Source organism: Xiphophorus couchianus, chromosome 22 (assembly GCF_001444195.1).
Source record: "Xiphophorus couchianus chromosome 22, X_couchianus-1.0, whole genome shotgun sequence".
NCBI classification, from domain to species: Eukaryota; Metazoa; Chordata; class Actinopteri; order Cyprinodontiformes; family Poeciliidae; genus Xiphophorus; species Xiphophorus couchianus.
In genome coordinates this window covers 7,736,137-7,752,880 of record NC_040249.1, presented here as the reverse complement: position 1 = coordinate 7,752,880, position 16,744 = coordinate 7,736,137, and the positions used below count along the sequence as shown (strand labels likewise).

General features: G+C 38.7%; 2 protein-coding genes across 2 annotated transcripts; one reads left to right on the top strand and one right to left on the bottom strand.

The window, feature by feature from the left end:
• Positions 1-44: 44 nt before the first annotated feature.
• bora (bora aurora kinase A activator) lies at positions 45-5,931 on the bottom strand. The gene is made up of 12 exons (XM_028007189.1): positions 5,796-5,931; positions 5,422-5,576; positions 4,414-4,520; positions 4,246-4,291; positions 4,078-4,156; positions 3,956-4,000; positions 2,971-3,027; positions 2,609-2,886; positions 2,327-2,489; positions 1,524-2,089; positions 1,285-1,425; positions 45-467 (listed from the first exon to the last, which is right to left on the bottom strand). The coding sequence occupies exons 2-12, from the start codon at positions 5,569-5,571 to the stop codon at positions 438-440; spliced, it is 1,662 nt and encodes a 553-aa protein (XP_027862990.1). The 5' UTR covers positions 5,572-5,576; positions 5,796-5,931; the 3' UTR covers positions 45-437.
• Positions 5,932-5,976: 45 nt separating this feature from the next.
• Positions 5,977-8,034, top strand: mzt1 (mitotic spindle organizing protein 1). Its single transcript, XM_028007190.1, has 3 exons — positions 5,977-6,265; positions 7,042-7,187; positions 7,569-8,034. Exons 1-3 carry the CDS (start codon positions 6,214-6,216, stop codon positions 7,590-7,592), a joined length of 222 nt encoding a protein of 73 aa, XP_027862991.1. The 5' UTR covers positions 5,977-6,213; the 3' UTR covers positions 7,593-8,034.
• Positions 8,035-16,744: the final 8,710 nt, after the last annotated feature.

The following is a 16,744-nucleotide window of genomic DNA, read 5'->3' as shown; positions in this document are numbered from 1 at the left end:
AAAACGAAAAAGTTTTATAAAAAAAAATATAAATACAGTAAAAGTCTGGCACAGATTATAATTGAAATTCTGCCCATGGGCATCAATACAGCATTTAAATAAAAGATCATTCATGTGCAACATTAAGACACTTTTTCACAAAATTTCCCCAATTTTATCAAACCACTACATCTTAATTTAAAAACTATTACAAAGAGTGAGATTTCAGTGGTTTACAAAATGACTGAAAAAAAACCTGCAGCTCAACATTCCCTGTGATTATCCACAACAGGCAGAGCGTTTGCTTTCAGTCAGGTATTTGTTGCCCTGCAGTTTCATTCACAGCAAAACATTCTGGTAAATCTCAGCATTTCTAAACATAGTGTAAGTTTATTTGAATTTTATTGCAAAGTAATCATAGGCCTTCGTTGGAAGCGCGTCCCTTTAAACGTAGGAAATCAGGTGAGGCAGCGGGGAGAATAAAATGCCTAAAAGACACAAAGAAAACGATTATTAAAAGATGAAGAGCTCAAACAAAGGGGTCCGTGTGAATATTCAGGCAGTTCAGTTGTTGGTTGAAGTTTCAATGAAGCCTTCACTTGAGTATTTAGGCACAAGAACTTTTTCACAATACTAAAAAAAAAATAAAGTTTATTTAAAAATAAAGTTTTTATCTATCTATCAATCCACCACCCCAAATTTCAGTTTATTTTCTTGGGATTTTACGCAATAGATCAACACAAAGTAGTGATAATTGTGGAATGGAAAGAAAATATGTGGAATTCAAAATCTTTTAAAGAATCTAAAAAGTGTGGCTCGCAGCTATATTCAGTCCCCTTTCTCTTGATACCTCAAGATCAAATTCTTTGTAACAGTCTTCTGGAGCTACCCAATCAGTTAAGTCCACTTGTGTGTAGTTTAACCCCCTTGTGTGTAGTTTAATCCCCTTGTGTGTAGTTTAATCTCAGCTGATGAAGACCAAAGAACATACATACAGCATTTATGCCAAACAAACTATAACTCCGTCTAAGGGACACTTAAAAGTCTATGTAACTGGTCAAATATGATCAATATCCATAGGATAAATGCATGCTGAAATAAATCTATTATCCTATCAAATATTGTGTCCAAGCACTTTTTGCAGTGCTGCATTCACTGACATTGAGAATTTCAGCTAGCTATAGTTTCCAGGTTTAGGGATTTCCGAACAAAATTTATAGTCAGGATGCCTTAAAAATAGGTTTAAATGTATCTAAATATAAAAGGTCTAGCTTGATCAAAGGTACAACCAATGGTTAACCTCACCTTAACTTTACTGAGTCGGTTGACGGGAAACATTTCATCTACCAGGTTGGAACTGATGGACTCTTTGCTCTGGAAGTCTGAGCCGATGCCGTCGATGAGGCTAGCGGTGCCGGCTGAGATGGTGTTATAGCCACTGTCCACCTGCACAACAGTCAACATTTATTAAGAAGGAAGTCTTACATTGAAGCCTCACTGGAATACAAATGAAAATAAGGTTTTGTCAAGTTTCTCTCACTGACCTGCATGCCGGAGTCGTAGCGAAGGCTGCTTCCTTCTGCCAGGAGCGAGAGAAACATCTGAGAGCTTTCTGTTGCCGACGCATTTCCCATGCGAGAGCTAGTCAGATGTTCTGAAGGGAATCCAACCTCCTCCTCATCCTCCTCCGGCATTTTTTTAAGCCCCACACTTTTTCCTTCTTCCATCGTCACAACCTCCATGGTATCCAGGTTAATTCTCTCAGGGGCAGCAGAGTGGCCGTCTGTCGCCAGCGGCGACGTTGGGTCTAGTTCCATGGCTGGGAGAGAAGATGAGGAAGAGGTAGGAGAGTGTTCTTCGGCCTCCCAGTCGTCTTGGAGCTTCGGGTTGAGGATTGGCGAGATCAGCGGAGGGGACGCCCAGTTGCGGACTCTGGGTTTGGCTTTGGGCCTGGAAGTGTTTTTGGTCTCGTGTTGGTGGTGGAGTTGGTGAGGGGAGCAGCTACGAATTGGGGAGCATCCTTCCACAAACGGACTCTCATTAGTGAGGGCAACGTCCGCACCCAGCGGACCTCCATGTGGGGTAAAGTTGCTGTGCTGTTTCTGCTCACCTGAAAAGATCCAGATCAGGGAGATTAAATCAACCTGGACCCACACAAGATCTTACAGTTTGGATTTTTTTTTGTACCATTTTTTAGCAATAGTGGCTTTTATTTTGATAGTGATCCGAAATGAAGGGGACAGACGGAAGGGGGAAAGACATGCAGCAAAGGTACAGAGGACGGAGGTCCTAGCCTCTGTAACCACTTAGCCAAGCAACGCTCCACAGTTGAAAGCAGATTGTCTACCTGAGTCTATGGGAGTCCGCACCACGTCAACAAGGATAGGAGAAACAGTCGGCGAGGCGTGGCCAGCGGGAGATGACCTATCAGGAAACAGAGGGCTGCTGATGCTGCCGAGGCTACAGTCTCTGAAGCAGCCCTGCTTGATGGGACTCGACGAGAACTGGCCCTACAGTTCAGACATTTAAAATGAGCATTTGTTTAATTGTGCACGGCTTTTATCCTACAAATGTCTCCTCCTCATTAAATATTAAAAAACGACAATTTTCTAAAGGAGTCACGACGTACCGTAGAGGGAGTCTGGGCTGACCGGCCGCCGGCCAGAGGTGACAGACAGACAGATGTTAATGCTTCCCCTTCAACACCATCACCTGCGGCTCCAGCTCCACCTCTGTAGGGAGACGGCCCTTCGAGTCGGCCGTTGGCTCTGTCGGGGCTCGGCGGCGTGGAGCTGTCGGAGCTGCTGTAGCTGAAATGGCCGTCGAGGAAGAGCTTTCGCCTCAACGAGGAGGAACTGAGGCTCTCCTGTACGGCATCACAGGCCTCCTCGTAGCGGTAGTATTCTCCTGAGGTGAACAAACGTCACATGAAAATACGACAAAAGCTAAAGGAGACGCTACCGACTTCGATTTGAGTCAATAGAAGCTTACCGAGTAATTTCTCCAAATCAAACGCCAAAGGGAGTGAAAGAGTCGTCTGGCAACCAACTGTCAATAAAACAGACTAATTAGTCGTGTCAAGCAAAGCAAGCAGAAGGTAATTTAGAAATAAACGCTACAATGTAAATGATTAGTATCAAAATACTTAAACTCTTCTGTGATTTTATAATTCCTTTCCTTTTAACTCCTGGTAATTTAGTGCAAAAAAATTCTTATTAGGATTTTATTTTCCTGCTCAAAAAAACTAATTAATATTCAATAAACAAAGCCGTGCAACACCTGTAGAATAAGAATCTTTGAATTATTGTAACTAAAAAACTCAAAAGGACCTCACACTCATCACATTAAGAAAAACAAAAGGATAAATCATTTCTTCGTTCTGGCGTTTTGGTGTTTTCTATTTTTTTTTGTTCAAATTTTTTTTTTTTTTTTTTTTACAGTTTATTCTCTTTAATAAGAACGGGAATGGGTCACCTATTCTGAAAATGCTTGCTGTAATTAGCAAAGTTCAATGAAGGGGTTTACCAACAGGTTTTTTAAAGTGGAAGTCATTGGATGTTTGTGGTTCTAGATTATGAAACGAAAAAAACAATAGCAAAAAAGAAAAAAAAAAAACTTTGTAGAAGTTGTAACTTGAATCCAACTTCTTTGTTTAGATCTTAGTTTATTAGAATATTCCAGTGAACATTTTCTCCCAATTGTTTTGTTTTTCAATTTTTTTAATGCCACACAAAAACCTCCCTAAGTGCCACATATTGCCGACTGGCTGCATTTTTACATTTGAGTTAGAAAAATGATAATGTTGGAATAAACAATGGTCAGCATTGTGTATAATGCACTATTTTAAAGATCCACAATCATTTGTACTGAAGTATGGAAGAGGAACAGGAGTACACTAATGAAAACAAATTCCTCCTTGAAAAAAATAGAGATTAGCTACAGTATATTTTAAATATTATAATTAATGTAAACTAACCAGAGATTTTTTCAGACTCCTCTGAAATCGCTTCAGAAAAAGGACCTAAAAAACACAAAAGTTGCATTAAAATAAATAAAAAGACAACTCACAACACACAAATTTTCTGTAATGTTATTTACTTTTTTTGTACAGGTGAGTGGCTCTACGGGTTTCTGGTGCTGCCCAAGGGGAAGGCACAATGGCTCCTTTGGTGAAAAACTTCATTCGAAAATACAAAATATATAATTTCATAACCAGGGACTCATAAGTTTGAAAGCATATATTATAAGCACAGATGCATTATTTACCTGCTCAATAGCATTCTGACATTTTTCCTCAATGTCTGAATCCATCCTGAAATGAAGTAAAATAGAAACGTATAGAATAGATTTAAAATTATCTGAATTTTGTCCAGTTTTTTTTTTTTTTTTTCAGTTCTAGACAACTTATCTGATTTACTGCTTAACAACATATACCTCGTCTGGCTGAGGTAGAATGATTGCCGCTGGATTTCCTCTGGATCTATATGCACTGGTAGAAGACTGGCCATTTCATCAATAGACCAGTTAAACTTAGGTGGAGTCTGAAAAAGAGAGAGATAAGAAAGGCTACGTACTATACACTACTCGGCAAAGAAAAATGTGTGAATACACATTATTTGGCAGTACTCTTATCTCTTAAACATTTTCACCACAAACTGCAAAGTATTTTATTAAGAGTTCATGTGGCAGATCAATGTAAAACAGGGCATAACTGTGAAGAGAAAAGAATACATGGCATTATTTATTTTTTATTTTTTTACAAATCTAAAAAAAAAAAAAAAAGTTAACAATAATAACAAACTCCCTTAAATAGTCCACAAATTAGTATATAGGTTCCATCTGGAGCTGCACAATACACTGCATCTCATGGACTGCTTTGCAATGATTGGTGGGATACTTTGTTTTCCATGTCATTGATTTATGCCAATGTTACATTTGCGTGAGCAGGAATGACCACACAGGATGTATATTTTTGGGAATGAGATGGAAGAATTGAGCTTTTGCGGTGTAATCCAAATCCAGACCTTATCCAATCTATGGAAACTGTGCCAAGATCTTAAAATTGCTTTTTACAGTTCCTCTACACCCAGTCGGACTTGTCTTAAGCTTGTAGACATGCTAAGATGGTAGGGATGTTATCCAAAAAGACTTGAAGATGTACCTGTAGCGAAAAGTGCAGCTGCATTTTTCAAAGTTTTTTAAAATGTGGAAATACAAATATTCTTTTCCACCACTTTAGTGTTCTGGTGATGTATCACAAAGGATCCTAATACATTACATGGATGTTTGTAGTTATAGCATGACAAAATGTCACAAAGTTGCAAGTCTATGAATAATTTGGCAAGCAATTTACAGCAACAACGGTGCTTCTTATTTCTAATTAAAAACATACATCCAATCCAGTAGGTTTAACATTAGTAATAGGATCAATTTAAATCTTACAGCCTTGCAGGGCTTGGATCTGAAGACAGACGGACTGGGCACCAGAGGCTCCCTGAGGTGGTGGTAGTCATTGGGACTCTCAAAGGGATTTCTAATGGAAGGCCTGCCTGGAGTCTCTGGGGTGATCTGTACCTCGATATGATCCCCCATCTTAGCTGGAAACAACAAACATTTTTGTTAGCAGAAAAGAAAACTAACGCTTCAAACACTAAGCGTTTTAAAGAGAGATAGTCCAGTAAATCCAGTTCTTATTTTGTTATGAGGTTAGCTCGGTACCTTGGCTACGTTAAAAGGAACTTTGCGTACATACGTTTAAAGGCATCACTTACAAAACCCAGATACGCAAAACATTTTTTTTTTCAGTTGGTACTTACAATCGTTAAAAAGAACCGTCCTCGGCGAGTAAATCGACTGTCTTTATGAGACGAGTCAGTAGCACAGCTCTAGTAGGGAAACAGTTCAAACGTTTATTTCAATTTCCTCCACAAAACCTGCCAGCCAATAGAAATCTTACAGGATGTTTTCAGTAGCCAATGAAGAATTTAGTGTCGTCACTTCCTCCTCCTGGTTTCGATGCGGGAATCTTTACAAGCTAGGTAGCTGTCTAGCTGCTAACGCGCCCCGTCAGTTATTTTGGTAGTTTTAATTGTACAATGTCATTTAAAAACGTATTAGGGCAAACAAAACTCTGACTGCATTGTTGAAATAATCTTGTTTTATATACTGTTAACAATTTGCCGTGCAGGACGTTGTGCGTTGGTTAGCTACTTGCTAGCAGTTTTAGCAGTAACTATGGCAAGTGCCGCAAATACAAACCTGAACGCAGTCCGGGAAACGATGGATGGTAAGTATAAAACCTTAACAGGCGGTGCGTCTAATTAGTTCAACAGAATATATGGGTCACATAAAGAGGAGATGGGGTAGTATACATTTTTTTCTCTATTTAGTATAAAAATGCTTCCTTTTTTTTCAAATTAGAATGTTATATTGAGTATGAAGTTTGATTTTTATCACCCGTTTCCTTTTTTTAATGTTGTGAGATGTGTTGTCACATATCAGTTTTAAGTAGGTGTAGCAATAAAACCTATGATTTTTTTAATGTTTTACATACAGCTGTAATGAAGTTGGTTTCATACACATAAATATGTTCAAGCATTTAAGATTAATAGAATACTACTTGCTACCAGTTGAAGATTTATAAAACTTATCAGAAGTACAAAGAAACTATCTATTTTGTTACATAACCATCATTTGTCTATATATAGACATGAATAATTTTAGTAGACATAAAACGTATTCGTGTCTGAGTCTATATACCAAGGCTTGCTTAGTTTAAAAATGATGTTTCAGCTTTCATATTTTGATACCAATGATATCACAATGTCTACTTCATGAAGTGTATAGTCCTTAAACTGTTTATCCCCAAAATATTGATTAATTCTCAACATATTAACATTGCTCTTGGCATTTTTTCCTTTAATGTCAACATTAATCCTAATTCTCAAAACCAAGACAGAAAAACAAAACATTCATCCTTACCCAACAATATGATGTTTTTTGGGGGGGTTTTGTGTCACCTTTTAATATCAAATTCATCTCACCACCTTCTTTCTCCAACAGTCCTGCTTGAGATCTCAAGGTTGCTGAACACCGGCTTGGACATGGAGTCTCTGTCAATCTGTGTGCGACTGTGTGAGCAAGGGATTAACCCAGAAGCTCTGTCCGCAGTCATCAAAGAGCTGCGTAAGGCTTCGGAGACCCTCAAGGTATAAAATCACTTTTATTTTTTTGAAAAAATTGAATAATTTCAAGGAAAATTTGTGAATTAATAACATTTAAGTGCAAGTCTGGCATTCCCTTTTTGTTTTCCTTTATTCCAACGTCTCTTTCCTATAATTTTCATTTATGTAACCTTGCGTTACTCTAAATAATCCGAATCCCATCCCTTTAACCTTTTGAAGTGGTTACAAAGTATTCACTCATTTTATAAAGACCAATGACAGCCAAAGCTTCTTGCCTTCTATTTGAAGAAGCCTGTTGTTGCGATTCCTGCCTAAAACACACCAACATGTAGATTAACGTCGGAAGAATCCAGAAGGCTGTTGATTCTTGGTTAATTATGCAATTTGTTTATTATTTCCTCTTAGGTTTCTGAGAACTGCACAAACTGAGGATGAAAATAAAGATCTCATCACCCACCATTGGGATTATGGACTGTTCCCGACTCTGAGATTGATTTGTTTTGGCACATTGTCATTTCCTCCGATTCTGCACTTTGATGTTTGGAGTTTTTGTATAAAGAGGCACCAGCCTCAGTCTGCTGTGTTACTGGGCCTCTGCTGAAATGAGATCATCTGTCTCTCAAACGATCTGTGATGCGTCACAGTTGGCAGGAACACCCATCCGTGATTCAAGAAAAAACACATTTACCATAAACTTGTGTTGCAGTTTTCGTGTGCAAATTTTCACTTAATTTTTTCACATGTGTATGAATATTCATGCATTGTTAGATGTTGTACTTGTATATTTCTTTCACTGAAACAATATTCTTTCAACATTTTCAATACTTATTGTGATGAGTAAAATAATTTAAAAAAACCTATAACAATGTAATATTTGTGACCACAAGGTGGAGATGTATGCTTGTTTTGTCCACCTCTGATCAGGTTTTGATGTGGCTTAACAAAATCTTTGGCTACAACTTCAGTTTTCACTGGTGCTGAACTTAGGCTAAATATAATTTAAAATCTGATTTTAACTTCTTTCAAGACTTCTTGTTTCAGTTGAGCTATTTGAAACAAGAGGTTTGAGTAAGTAGGTGGGGTTTTTTCAGTACGGAAAATAATTTTACAGTTCTTGGTGTATTAAATATTTTTACAAAGGAAATGATCTTTCCTGTCAGACTAGGTGGAAGGGTATAACTGACTGATAATGTTGCACAATGCCGTTTACAAACAATAGGGGGGCGATCATATCCAGGGCCAGCAACAAAAAAGGTATCAGAGGTCGTTCCTAAGAGCAGGATATCCTGTTGATCTGAAATCTCTGCTCTAAACTGTATCCACAGAAATAATTCGAATTAGACTGCAAGCGTTGACAAAAGCATATCTTTGATCCCCTCCCAGAATGAAATCTCTCGGATCACGCATCTAACCAGACAGCATTGTTTTGTTTGCCTGCGGTGTGTAAAATAACTCTATTCATCTTCTAGACAAGGGAAAATGCTGAGAGCACAGAACATTTACAGGGCAATATATGTGCTCCCCTATCAGCCCAGACTTGTGTCTGGCACGAGAGAGTGTGTGTGCGTGTGCCCCACTCACTGTGTGAGCTTAAGCTAAGAAGTGGCTCCAAATGAGCAGCCCCTGAGCCACCTGACAGCTCACCCCTCTCAGGCACACCGCACAGAAAGCCAGCAAGTGCACAGGAGTGTTTGTGTAAGCACTTCTGTCTTCTTCTGCGTTGTCTCACCGTGTTGACTGGCAGATTGCGAGTCTAAATCTCTGCACTTGCTGCTTTGATCTCTGAACACAGTATCTGTCTGTTCCTGAACACCAGCATCATGTTATCCAAGCGTGAAGAGGCATGTGATCTGGTGCAGCAGTGGCTCTCCTCGATAGTTCACAATCCAAAGCAGACCTTTCGTCTCTGTGGGGGGGCCTGAAGGGTGAGCTTCATAAGTTGTTGATAAAGGTGGAATCATTTTACTTTAAAAAAAAACAAGAGTTATACAGGGCTTGATTTGGTTACTAAGGGCGTGGGATTCAAGATGCATTGCTGTCTGTTTGATCTGTGCAGAGGGGTTTTTTTTTTTGTGCTTTATCCAAGCCAGCTACTTTGATCTATGTTAAACAAAATATTCCCAAATCCCATAGTCCTAGCAGAGATTAGCGTCCGCATATGCATAAACATCTAAGAGGTGTTCAACTAGGGCACCGGTCAGGTCACATGACTGCTATCAGCGTCCAAACTTCTGAAGGTGTTTATATTCGTACGTCTGATAATTATCCGGTGCCGAGGATTATTTTTCTGATAAATGAGGGCAGTCTCGCTTTGGAGTGAGAGACACGCGGAGCAATTACAGTCCGGGTGTACGTTGTTATTATCAAAAACAATTAGACTGGACTGATTAGCGGTCTCTCATGCATGAGAAACAGTGGTTTGTTTATATTTTTCCAAAGCCAAGATACAACTGCGTCTTAATCACGAAAACTATAAAAGAAACAGTTCATCTGCTCCATTTTGACGCAAAGTCGAACAAAAGTTCAAAGACCTTTCGCATGGGTTTTTGTTTATAGGTCAATAATTACTTTTAATGATGAACAAGAGTGTTTATTGGTCATCCTCCCGAGACGGGTCTTTGTCTGAGGCTTTATTGGTCCTTCATGACCATTTTCTTTCATGTTAGATGCCACGGACATGCAAATGAGACGTTTGTTTGTTGTTGAAACCACATTTATGTGCAAGAGCGGACGATATCAGAATGAAATCTTGCTGCACACCAGAGGATGCTGATGCAAACACTTGTACATCAGTTGGAAACTAGCATCTGAACAAAGAGAAAAGATCGTCTAAACCATCCATCCCTCCACAGGCTTTAGCAAGGCTTAGTAGAGATAATAGCCTGAGGGCCAAGGTTCACGGGATGCTCCAAATTTGTGTTTTTTTATGTTTGTTTTTCCACAGAAAATAAAAAAGACCAAAAGATTTTCTGGTTTTCCAGCAGCAAGCTTTTACCTAAGAGCTCAATGTTTCCTCTGCTTCTTGTGGTTGTTCGGGGACTTGCTACATCGTCACATAGGCACGTCTGGCATAGTTTCTGTGGCATTCTTTGGAAGGGGGTTGGTTGGGGATTTCTAAGGATTAGAATATGTATGAAGATGCAGGTAATGAACTTTTTTGGAAAACAAATGCAAATACTTGGAGATACTCTGCACAAGCCCTAAAAACTTTAGATCTGATGTGTATTTTTGGATCTTTGCAGCTGGGAGGGTAACCAACTGTATTGCGATGGCTGACATGACATTTACCTCCTATCAACAAGATTTTATTTATCTGATTTTGCCTGGGTTGGTCTGAACAAGTAATTAACAAGTAATTATTTTATTTTTATTTTTGGAAATGACTATCTTTTCTTCTGTGATATAAAAGATTAAAAAACAACCGTCAGGTTTGCTAGGATCACATTGAAATGTTACAAAAAAAAAACATTTAGAAAAAGCAGGTTTTGCGTTTTAATGGTAGAATAAATCAGAGCTATCAATCTATCAATAATAAAACATTATTGATCGATTGATTCCAAGCATCAGCAACATATAAAAGTTAAGAAAGTTAAGGAAAGTGGTGTCCAAAGTATACACTGTGGGGTCATTTTTGACCCTTGCAATGATTTCCTTCGAAGAATGCGTTTGAAGAACAGTTCAAATTTTGTTTCAGCCCAGATAGTTGATCCTGATATAGTTTTAAAGAAGCAGTCAGTCAGAGGCAGTGCAAAACAAAGACCTTATTAAAATGCAAAAAAAGCGAGGTACATCATTATCAAGCAAAAGTCTTTCAACGAGGAGCTGCTTTACTGAAAGGAGATTTTTTTTTTTTAATCCCAAAACAACCTCATTTTCTTTTCCCCTCCAAAGAGTTTTTGCGGCGCTAGTGGCTCGTATTTTTTCTACAGTAGGCAGACAGGAAGGAGGGTGAGGAGAAGACATGCGGCAAAGGTCGTCGGGACCGGGAGTTGAACCCGCAACGTCCGCGTCGAGGACTAAGGCCTCCAAACGTGAGGCGTGCTAACCCCCTGCGCCACCACAGCACGCCCCAACCTCATTTTCTTGAAGTCAACAGGTTTCATTGTTGATATTTTCTTTATGGGTTTCACCTATTTCCTTCTGAGCAAAAACACTGAAACAGTTTCCTTAGACTTTTTTGTGTGGTTAATTCACTTAATGTATTTATATTTATAAATAAATACAGTTCAGTGACTCAGGAAGGCTCTACAGGTGTGGAAGGAAGAGGATCACTGCAATGAAATGAAGGTCAATAAAAATCTGCTTAAATAAAGTATTTTAGGAATTTTCATGGCTTTCAAAATATTTGATCACATATTAATGGATTTTGCATCAAGTCTCCATATTAAAATATGTAAGAACACTAACAACAATAGATAACATGTTGGGATGAGTATACCGGTGCAGAAACATTTGCCCTGACAGTTGCTTGTCTCTTCTAAGAGGAAGGAATCAGAGGCTGAGCACTAAATGTGTCTTACATGTAGATTTTTACTTTTACTCTTTAATATTTGAAATAAAATCTACTGTGAGCATATAACACAGTCAGACACTCTGATGTTTTTGCTAAAACTGGCAGCCAGGTAATTTTAGTTTTATGAAACTTAGCAAACCTTAAGTTTACGTTAAACAATAAACTGCTTTACATTTAATGGTTTAAGCGGCATTAGCTGGAGAAGAATAGAATTTATTTTTTTAGCAGTAATTTTCTAATGTTCATATGTATTTTGCATGTTTTAGGTATTGATCTATGTCTGGTTCACAGTTAAGCAGATCAAGGTTTACTTTAATTACTGAGTTTTACCAACTTTTGTTATCGGACTGGAAGCTATTGTGTTGGAAGGAGGCTAAGCTTCTTAAAGAGACATAGTCCAATCTCAAGGCGCCAAACTGCAAAGTAAAATTTCACTAATACAAGATTTTTCTAACAACTGAAGGTAACATGGTGATTGTGCTTTAAAATGGCACTATGTGCCTGGAAAATACATAATACAAGAATGATTTTAAAGATGCATATCCCATTTCCTGTCAGAAACAAACATCTTGGTTGAATGGAAATCAGCCAAACCTAATTCTGCCAGGGGTATGAATAATTTTGAAGTAACCGTAATTCTGACCAAAGTAACGAAGTAATCGTACAACTGTTCTCGTCTAAACAAGAAAAGCAGAGAATCCAATAGATCTATCTACATCCGGAAAGGTCAGTGTTTCCTGCACGGAAGGTGATTGATCTATTGGCTTTCTGCAACCGATCAAGCCTCTCTGACCCTCATCTTTCAGCAGGCATTAAGCTTCAGGGCCCGTCGCTGCCCGGCGAGGAGTTCTGTGACCTTGTTAGTGCCTTCCCTGATACATCACTGTTGATTAAAAAACTGGGCAGACTTCGACACCATAAGACACTATTTAGGTCCCAATTAAATTCATAGCAAGGAAATTGGATCATAAACTCTTCAAAGGATCGTTAACAATCATTAGACAGGATAATGGGATGGCAATCAAAATATGTTAAAAAGAAACTTTCAAAGTCTTTTAGTGACTTTGTTGTTTTTGGACGTTTTCCAAACTGATTAATGTGGGATTGATTGATTTACAGATGTAATTAGCTGCACTCTGCACAGACGCATAATAATCATATATCTTCCTCCTTGTTTCAATGTATTAATTGGTTTCATTAACAAAAGCAGTTAATTGAATAACAATTAACAAAGTTGATGGTAATATTAAAATGGTGCATGCCATCTCCCTTGAGTTTTCTCTATGATAATAATGAAAACACCTTTTTTTTTTTTCTTGTCAGATTGAAATTTTGTGTTTTGGACTATGTAATGACTAACATGATATTGGGTTTATTAGTTTATTCCTGGGACTCGCTGAGGCGTTGAGCTCCTGAACACATTGGGTTTAACAGGTAGGCACCATATGCTGGCTTAATCAAACATTGGAATCACATTTGGTTGTTAATTTGTCTCCTAATAAAAGCAGGTAGTAAAACAACCTGAGTTAATTCAATTTCAGGCGAGTTTGGGTAAAAAGCGGGCAGCTGTTCAGATTTGTGTAAATGCTTTAAAAACCAGCCTCCCCTCATTTCTTTCTTTCTTTCTTTTTTTTTTTTGCCTCTCCTGTTTTTTGTTTTTTTTAGGTTCAACTTCATCAGCCTGTTCAACTTTTTCTGAGGGAAAATAGAGATGGAGGGTGGACGAGCTGTCCACTCTCCTTAAAAGAAGACAATACCGGGGATATTGTAGTGACAGCTCACATTGTGTGTGAGTGTGTGTGAAAGAGAAGATTTGTGTATGTTTGGAAAACAGAAAAAGAATATAGAAGATGTGTGAGAGTTGCGTGTGTGTGTGTGCGAGTTACACTGACAGCTTGTATTCTCCGTGATTAATGATGTGCCGTGTGACTTGATAAGTGCTTCGGAGGACCAACGCTTGTTTCAATTAGACCTTGTGAAGGTCGCGACGCCGCGCCGGCCTCTCATTATCATATCCATAATCAATCCACATTATCATAGGGGAATGTGGATTGGATGTGTGATGTCTTGGTCGCACACTTACAGGGGGCTGGGGGACGAGCACACACAGAAACCTAATCACATACCAAAACACAATGACATACTCTCTCACTCACATACACACGCACCCTTCACTCCAAGTTGATTTGAATCATAACAGAAGCTGTCGGAACGGATTGTCTGTTCAGATTAAGAGTTTGTTTCTGAGAATTAAGCAGCATTGATGGTGGTGGCATTTCAGATCCTCACTGCAGACACAAATGCCAAAACATCATTCTGTCACCCCCCCACCACCTATCACCACCACCAACTCCCTCTGTTTCACACAATTACATGTATGAGCGTACATTCACGCACGCACGCACGCACGCACGCACACACACACACACATGCACACGCACACACACACGCTCTCAATCTGGGACCCAGGGGCATTTTTAATAGAGGCGAAGTGATTCGTATGTTTTTGCTCCTCTAATGAGAACAGATTGAGTGGTATTTACACTTCATCGGCTGATCTAACCACCTACACATTTCCCTCATGCTGCCGCTCCTCGCTGGCCAAAACAGACATGTGGAGAGGACCAGAGCTCTGATTTCAAACAGAGACGCAACATGAGCATCGTCTCTGTCTCTTTGGCTCACGATGGCTCCATGGCAACATAAATGTGAACTGTTAAAATTGGAGCTCTGGAACATGAATTAGTTTCTGCGGAAGAGTGTTTTTTTTCTTTTTTTTGCTTTGGTCGATAAAGCAATATTGTGCTTTGGAAAAAAAAAAATCAAAATAGTTGGATATTTTTAAGATTTTGTTGCGGTTTTGTGTGATAGGCCAACGCAAACCAGAGCACAAAACTGAAGTACAAAAAAATACACAAGAACATTAATTTGCTTTGACTTAGACCTCTGAAGTTCTAGGTCTAAACTGTTTTTTGCTCCATCCAGCTTTGCTTCAGCTCTGACCAGCTGTCAAGCATCACCACGGCATGATGCTGCCATCACCACCAGTGTTCAGTGTAGTGGGGGCTGCAGCGCTAGTTTGCAAGCACATTTTGCAAGGAAGTTACATTTTTTAATCATCTGATCACAGGACCTACTTCCACACATTTTCTGTATAGCATCGCCTACATACCTTGTGGTAAACTGTAAATCAGGCCTCTTACTGCTTTCTTTCTTTCAACAGTTGCTTCTTTCTCACTACTTGTCTATATAGAGCGCATGGCTAATGTAACAGTTATGTAATTGATAGCTTCTCATACCTGAGCTGGGGAACTCATTGATGCACTCAGATTGTGACCTCCCTGTTTCACACTTCTTCTCATGGCTTATTGTATAAAAGCACAATAAAATGTGGTTGAAATGTCAAAAACATAAAAAGACAGTAACATAAAACCACAGTGTTTATGTTACTGTGGTTACCTGTGTTCAATTCCTTTTAGTTTTTTTCCCCCCCAAGAGATTACAGTACTTGTTTGATGGAAAAACTTTACAGTAACGCAATCTATATTAATGGAGATGATTATATTTAATGCTGTAAAATAACATGAGGCAGATTTTGGAGGGTAAAACCTCATCATACAGAGGATTTGATAGAGATATAAAACATTAATTAACTCCGCGAAAGGGGAACATTGCACGGCACTGAAAATAGAAAGGCTTCTACTGTCTCAAGGAACTTTAAACACTTCAAAGACAGAATACCCCACTGAGTAAGCGCTGAACTCCAGGAGAAATATTAGATGTTGAAGACAGATAAATAATGCTGCAAAGTTGTTCACCTACAAACTCCATAACGCTGTCATGATAACTTTGCTCATACTTTCGAAGATCCGAGAAAGAAAACCAAACTGGGCTGAAGTTGTTTTAGCAAGTTGTCCAAAGTAGGAATTTAAATGAGTTCATTGTTCTCATCATGTATTAAATGGATGCTCTATAAATTAAACCCGTGACCTTCTGTTTTGAGACAAAGTCGCTTCACACCACTGAACAATACAACCTACACTGTGGCTGCTTACAAGATTGTGGATGGATGAGCTAAAACGTACAATGTAATTAAATTAGGACCTTGCACTCAAGGTTAAAGGCAGATTTCCTAAAGGTGGGACATTACTCACCAGCCTCTTGTTTATGTTACTGTGGTTACCTGTGTTCATCATAGAGCATTAGTATACACCTTACATATCGATCACAAAAGACTGCTGGCTTTATGCTGTTGGGACAGAAGTAAATGTTATTCAAACATTTTTTTAAAAAACTTATAACCTAGTCTATTGCCACACAAAACAAATAACCTCATTATCACTATTTTTAACCTCACAGTGGCTCGATTGGGGTCATGCAAAGAACAAAACATAAAATTGCGTAGTAAAATGATGCTGTTCATTCAATAATGTTGGTGGGACTCGGTTGTGTGGATAAAGTTACAATAAGGATTGAGTATAAGATAAGATTAGCCTTTTACATGCTAAAGTAAGCTACTTACTTGCTTTGACCTAAGTAGACATACATACTAAGCAGTTGTGGTAGCTATACACAAACTATGTGTGTAATAAGGAAAGTAGCTTTTGGCTGCCCCCAACAGACTCCACAAGTGAATGAAGGACGTCACCAGATCGTTTGCATGATCGTCTTTTTCCAGGCTTGGGATTTGCAAAGGTGACCTGAAAGAGAGCCTCCAGCCATTTACTTACATGTTTTTGTTTGGCTTTTTAAATTCAGTGGCAGCTTCGTGCATACACAATTCACTGGCTGTCTAATTTCAGATGAGAGGGACTACATGAAGTCTGGGTTACCTGTGAGTGTTTTGGAACAGTTAAAGGGTGCGTTGTAGTACCTATGTTCATTGAGAACAGCAAGAGTAATATGTACCTTAATGCTAGAACCCCTGAAAATCTCTAACAACCAAAAAAAAAGCAATTAGACTTACTGCTTTATTGAAAAAGTGTTTCTAAAAGGGTTTGATTACCCACTAAATATAGAAATTGCTAAGTTAGCAGCAAGGGACGAATGACCTGAGGAAGCAATGGTC

Coding starts and splice junctions, on each gene's coding strand:
- mzt1 (XM_028007190.1), top strand. CDS start 6,214: ATGGCAAGTGCCGCAAATACAAACCTGAACGCAGTCCGGGAAACGATG. Junction 6,266..7,041: donor AGTCCGGGAAACGATGGATG/GTAAGTATAAAA, acceptor TTTCTCCAACAG/TCCTGCTTGAGATCTCAAGG. Junction 7,188..7,568: donor AGGCTTCGGAGACCCTCAAG/GTATAAAATCAC, acceptor ATTTCCTCTTAG/GTTTCTGAGAACTGCACAAA.
- bora (XM_028007189.1), bottom strand. CDS start 5,571: ATGGGGGATCATATCGAGGTACAGATCACCCCAGAGACTCCAGGCAGG. Junction 4,292..4,413: donor TTCTACCTCAGCCAGACGAG/GTATATGTTGTT, acceptor ACTTCATTTCAG/GATGGATTCAGACATTGAGG. Junction 2,887..2,970: donor TGATTTGGAGAAATTACTCG/GTAAGCTTCTAT, acceptor TGTTCACCTCAG/GAGAATACTACCGCTACGAG.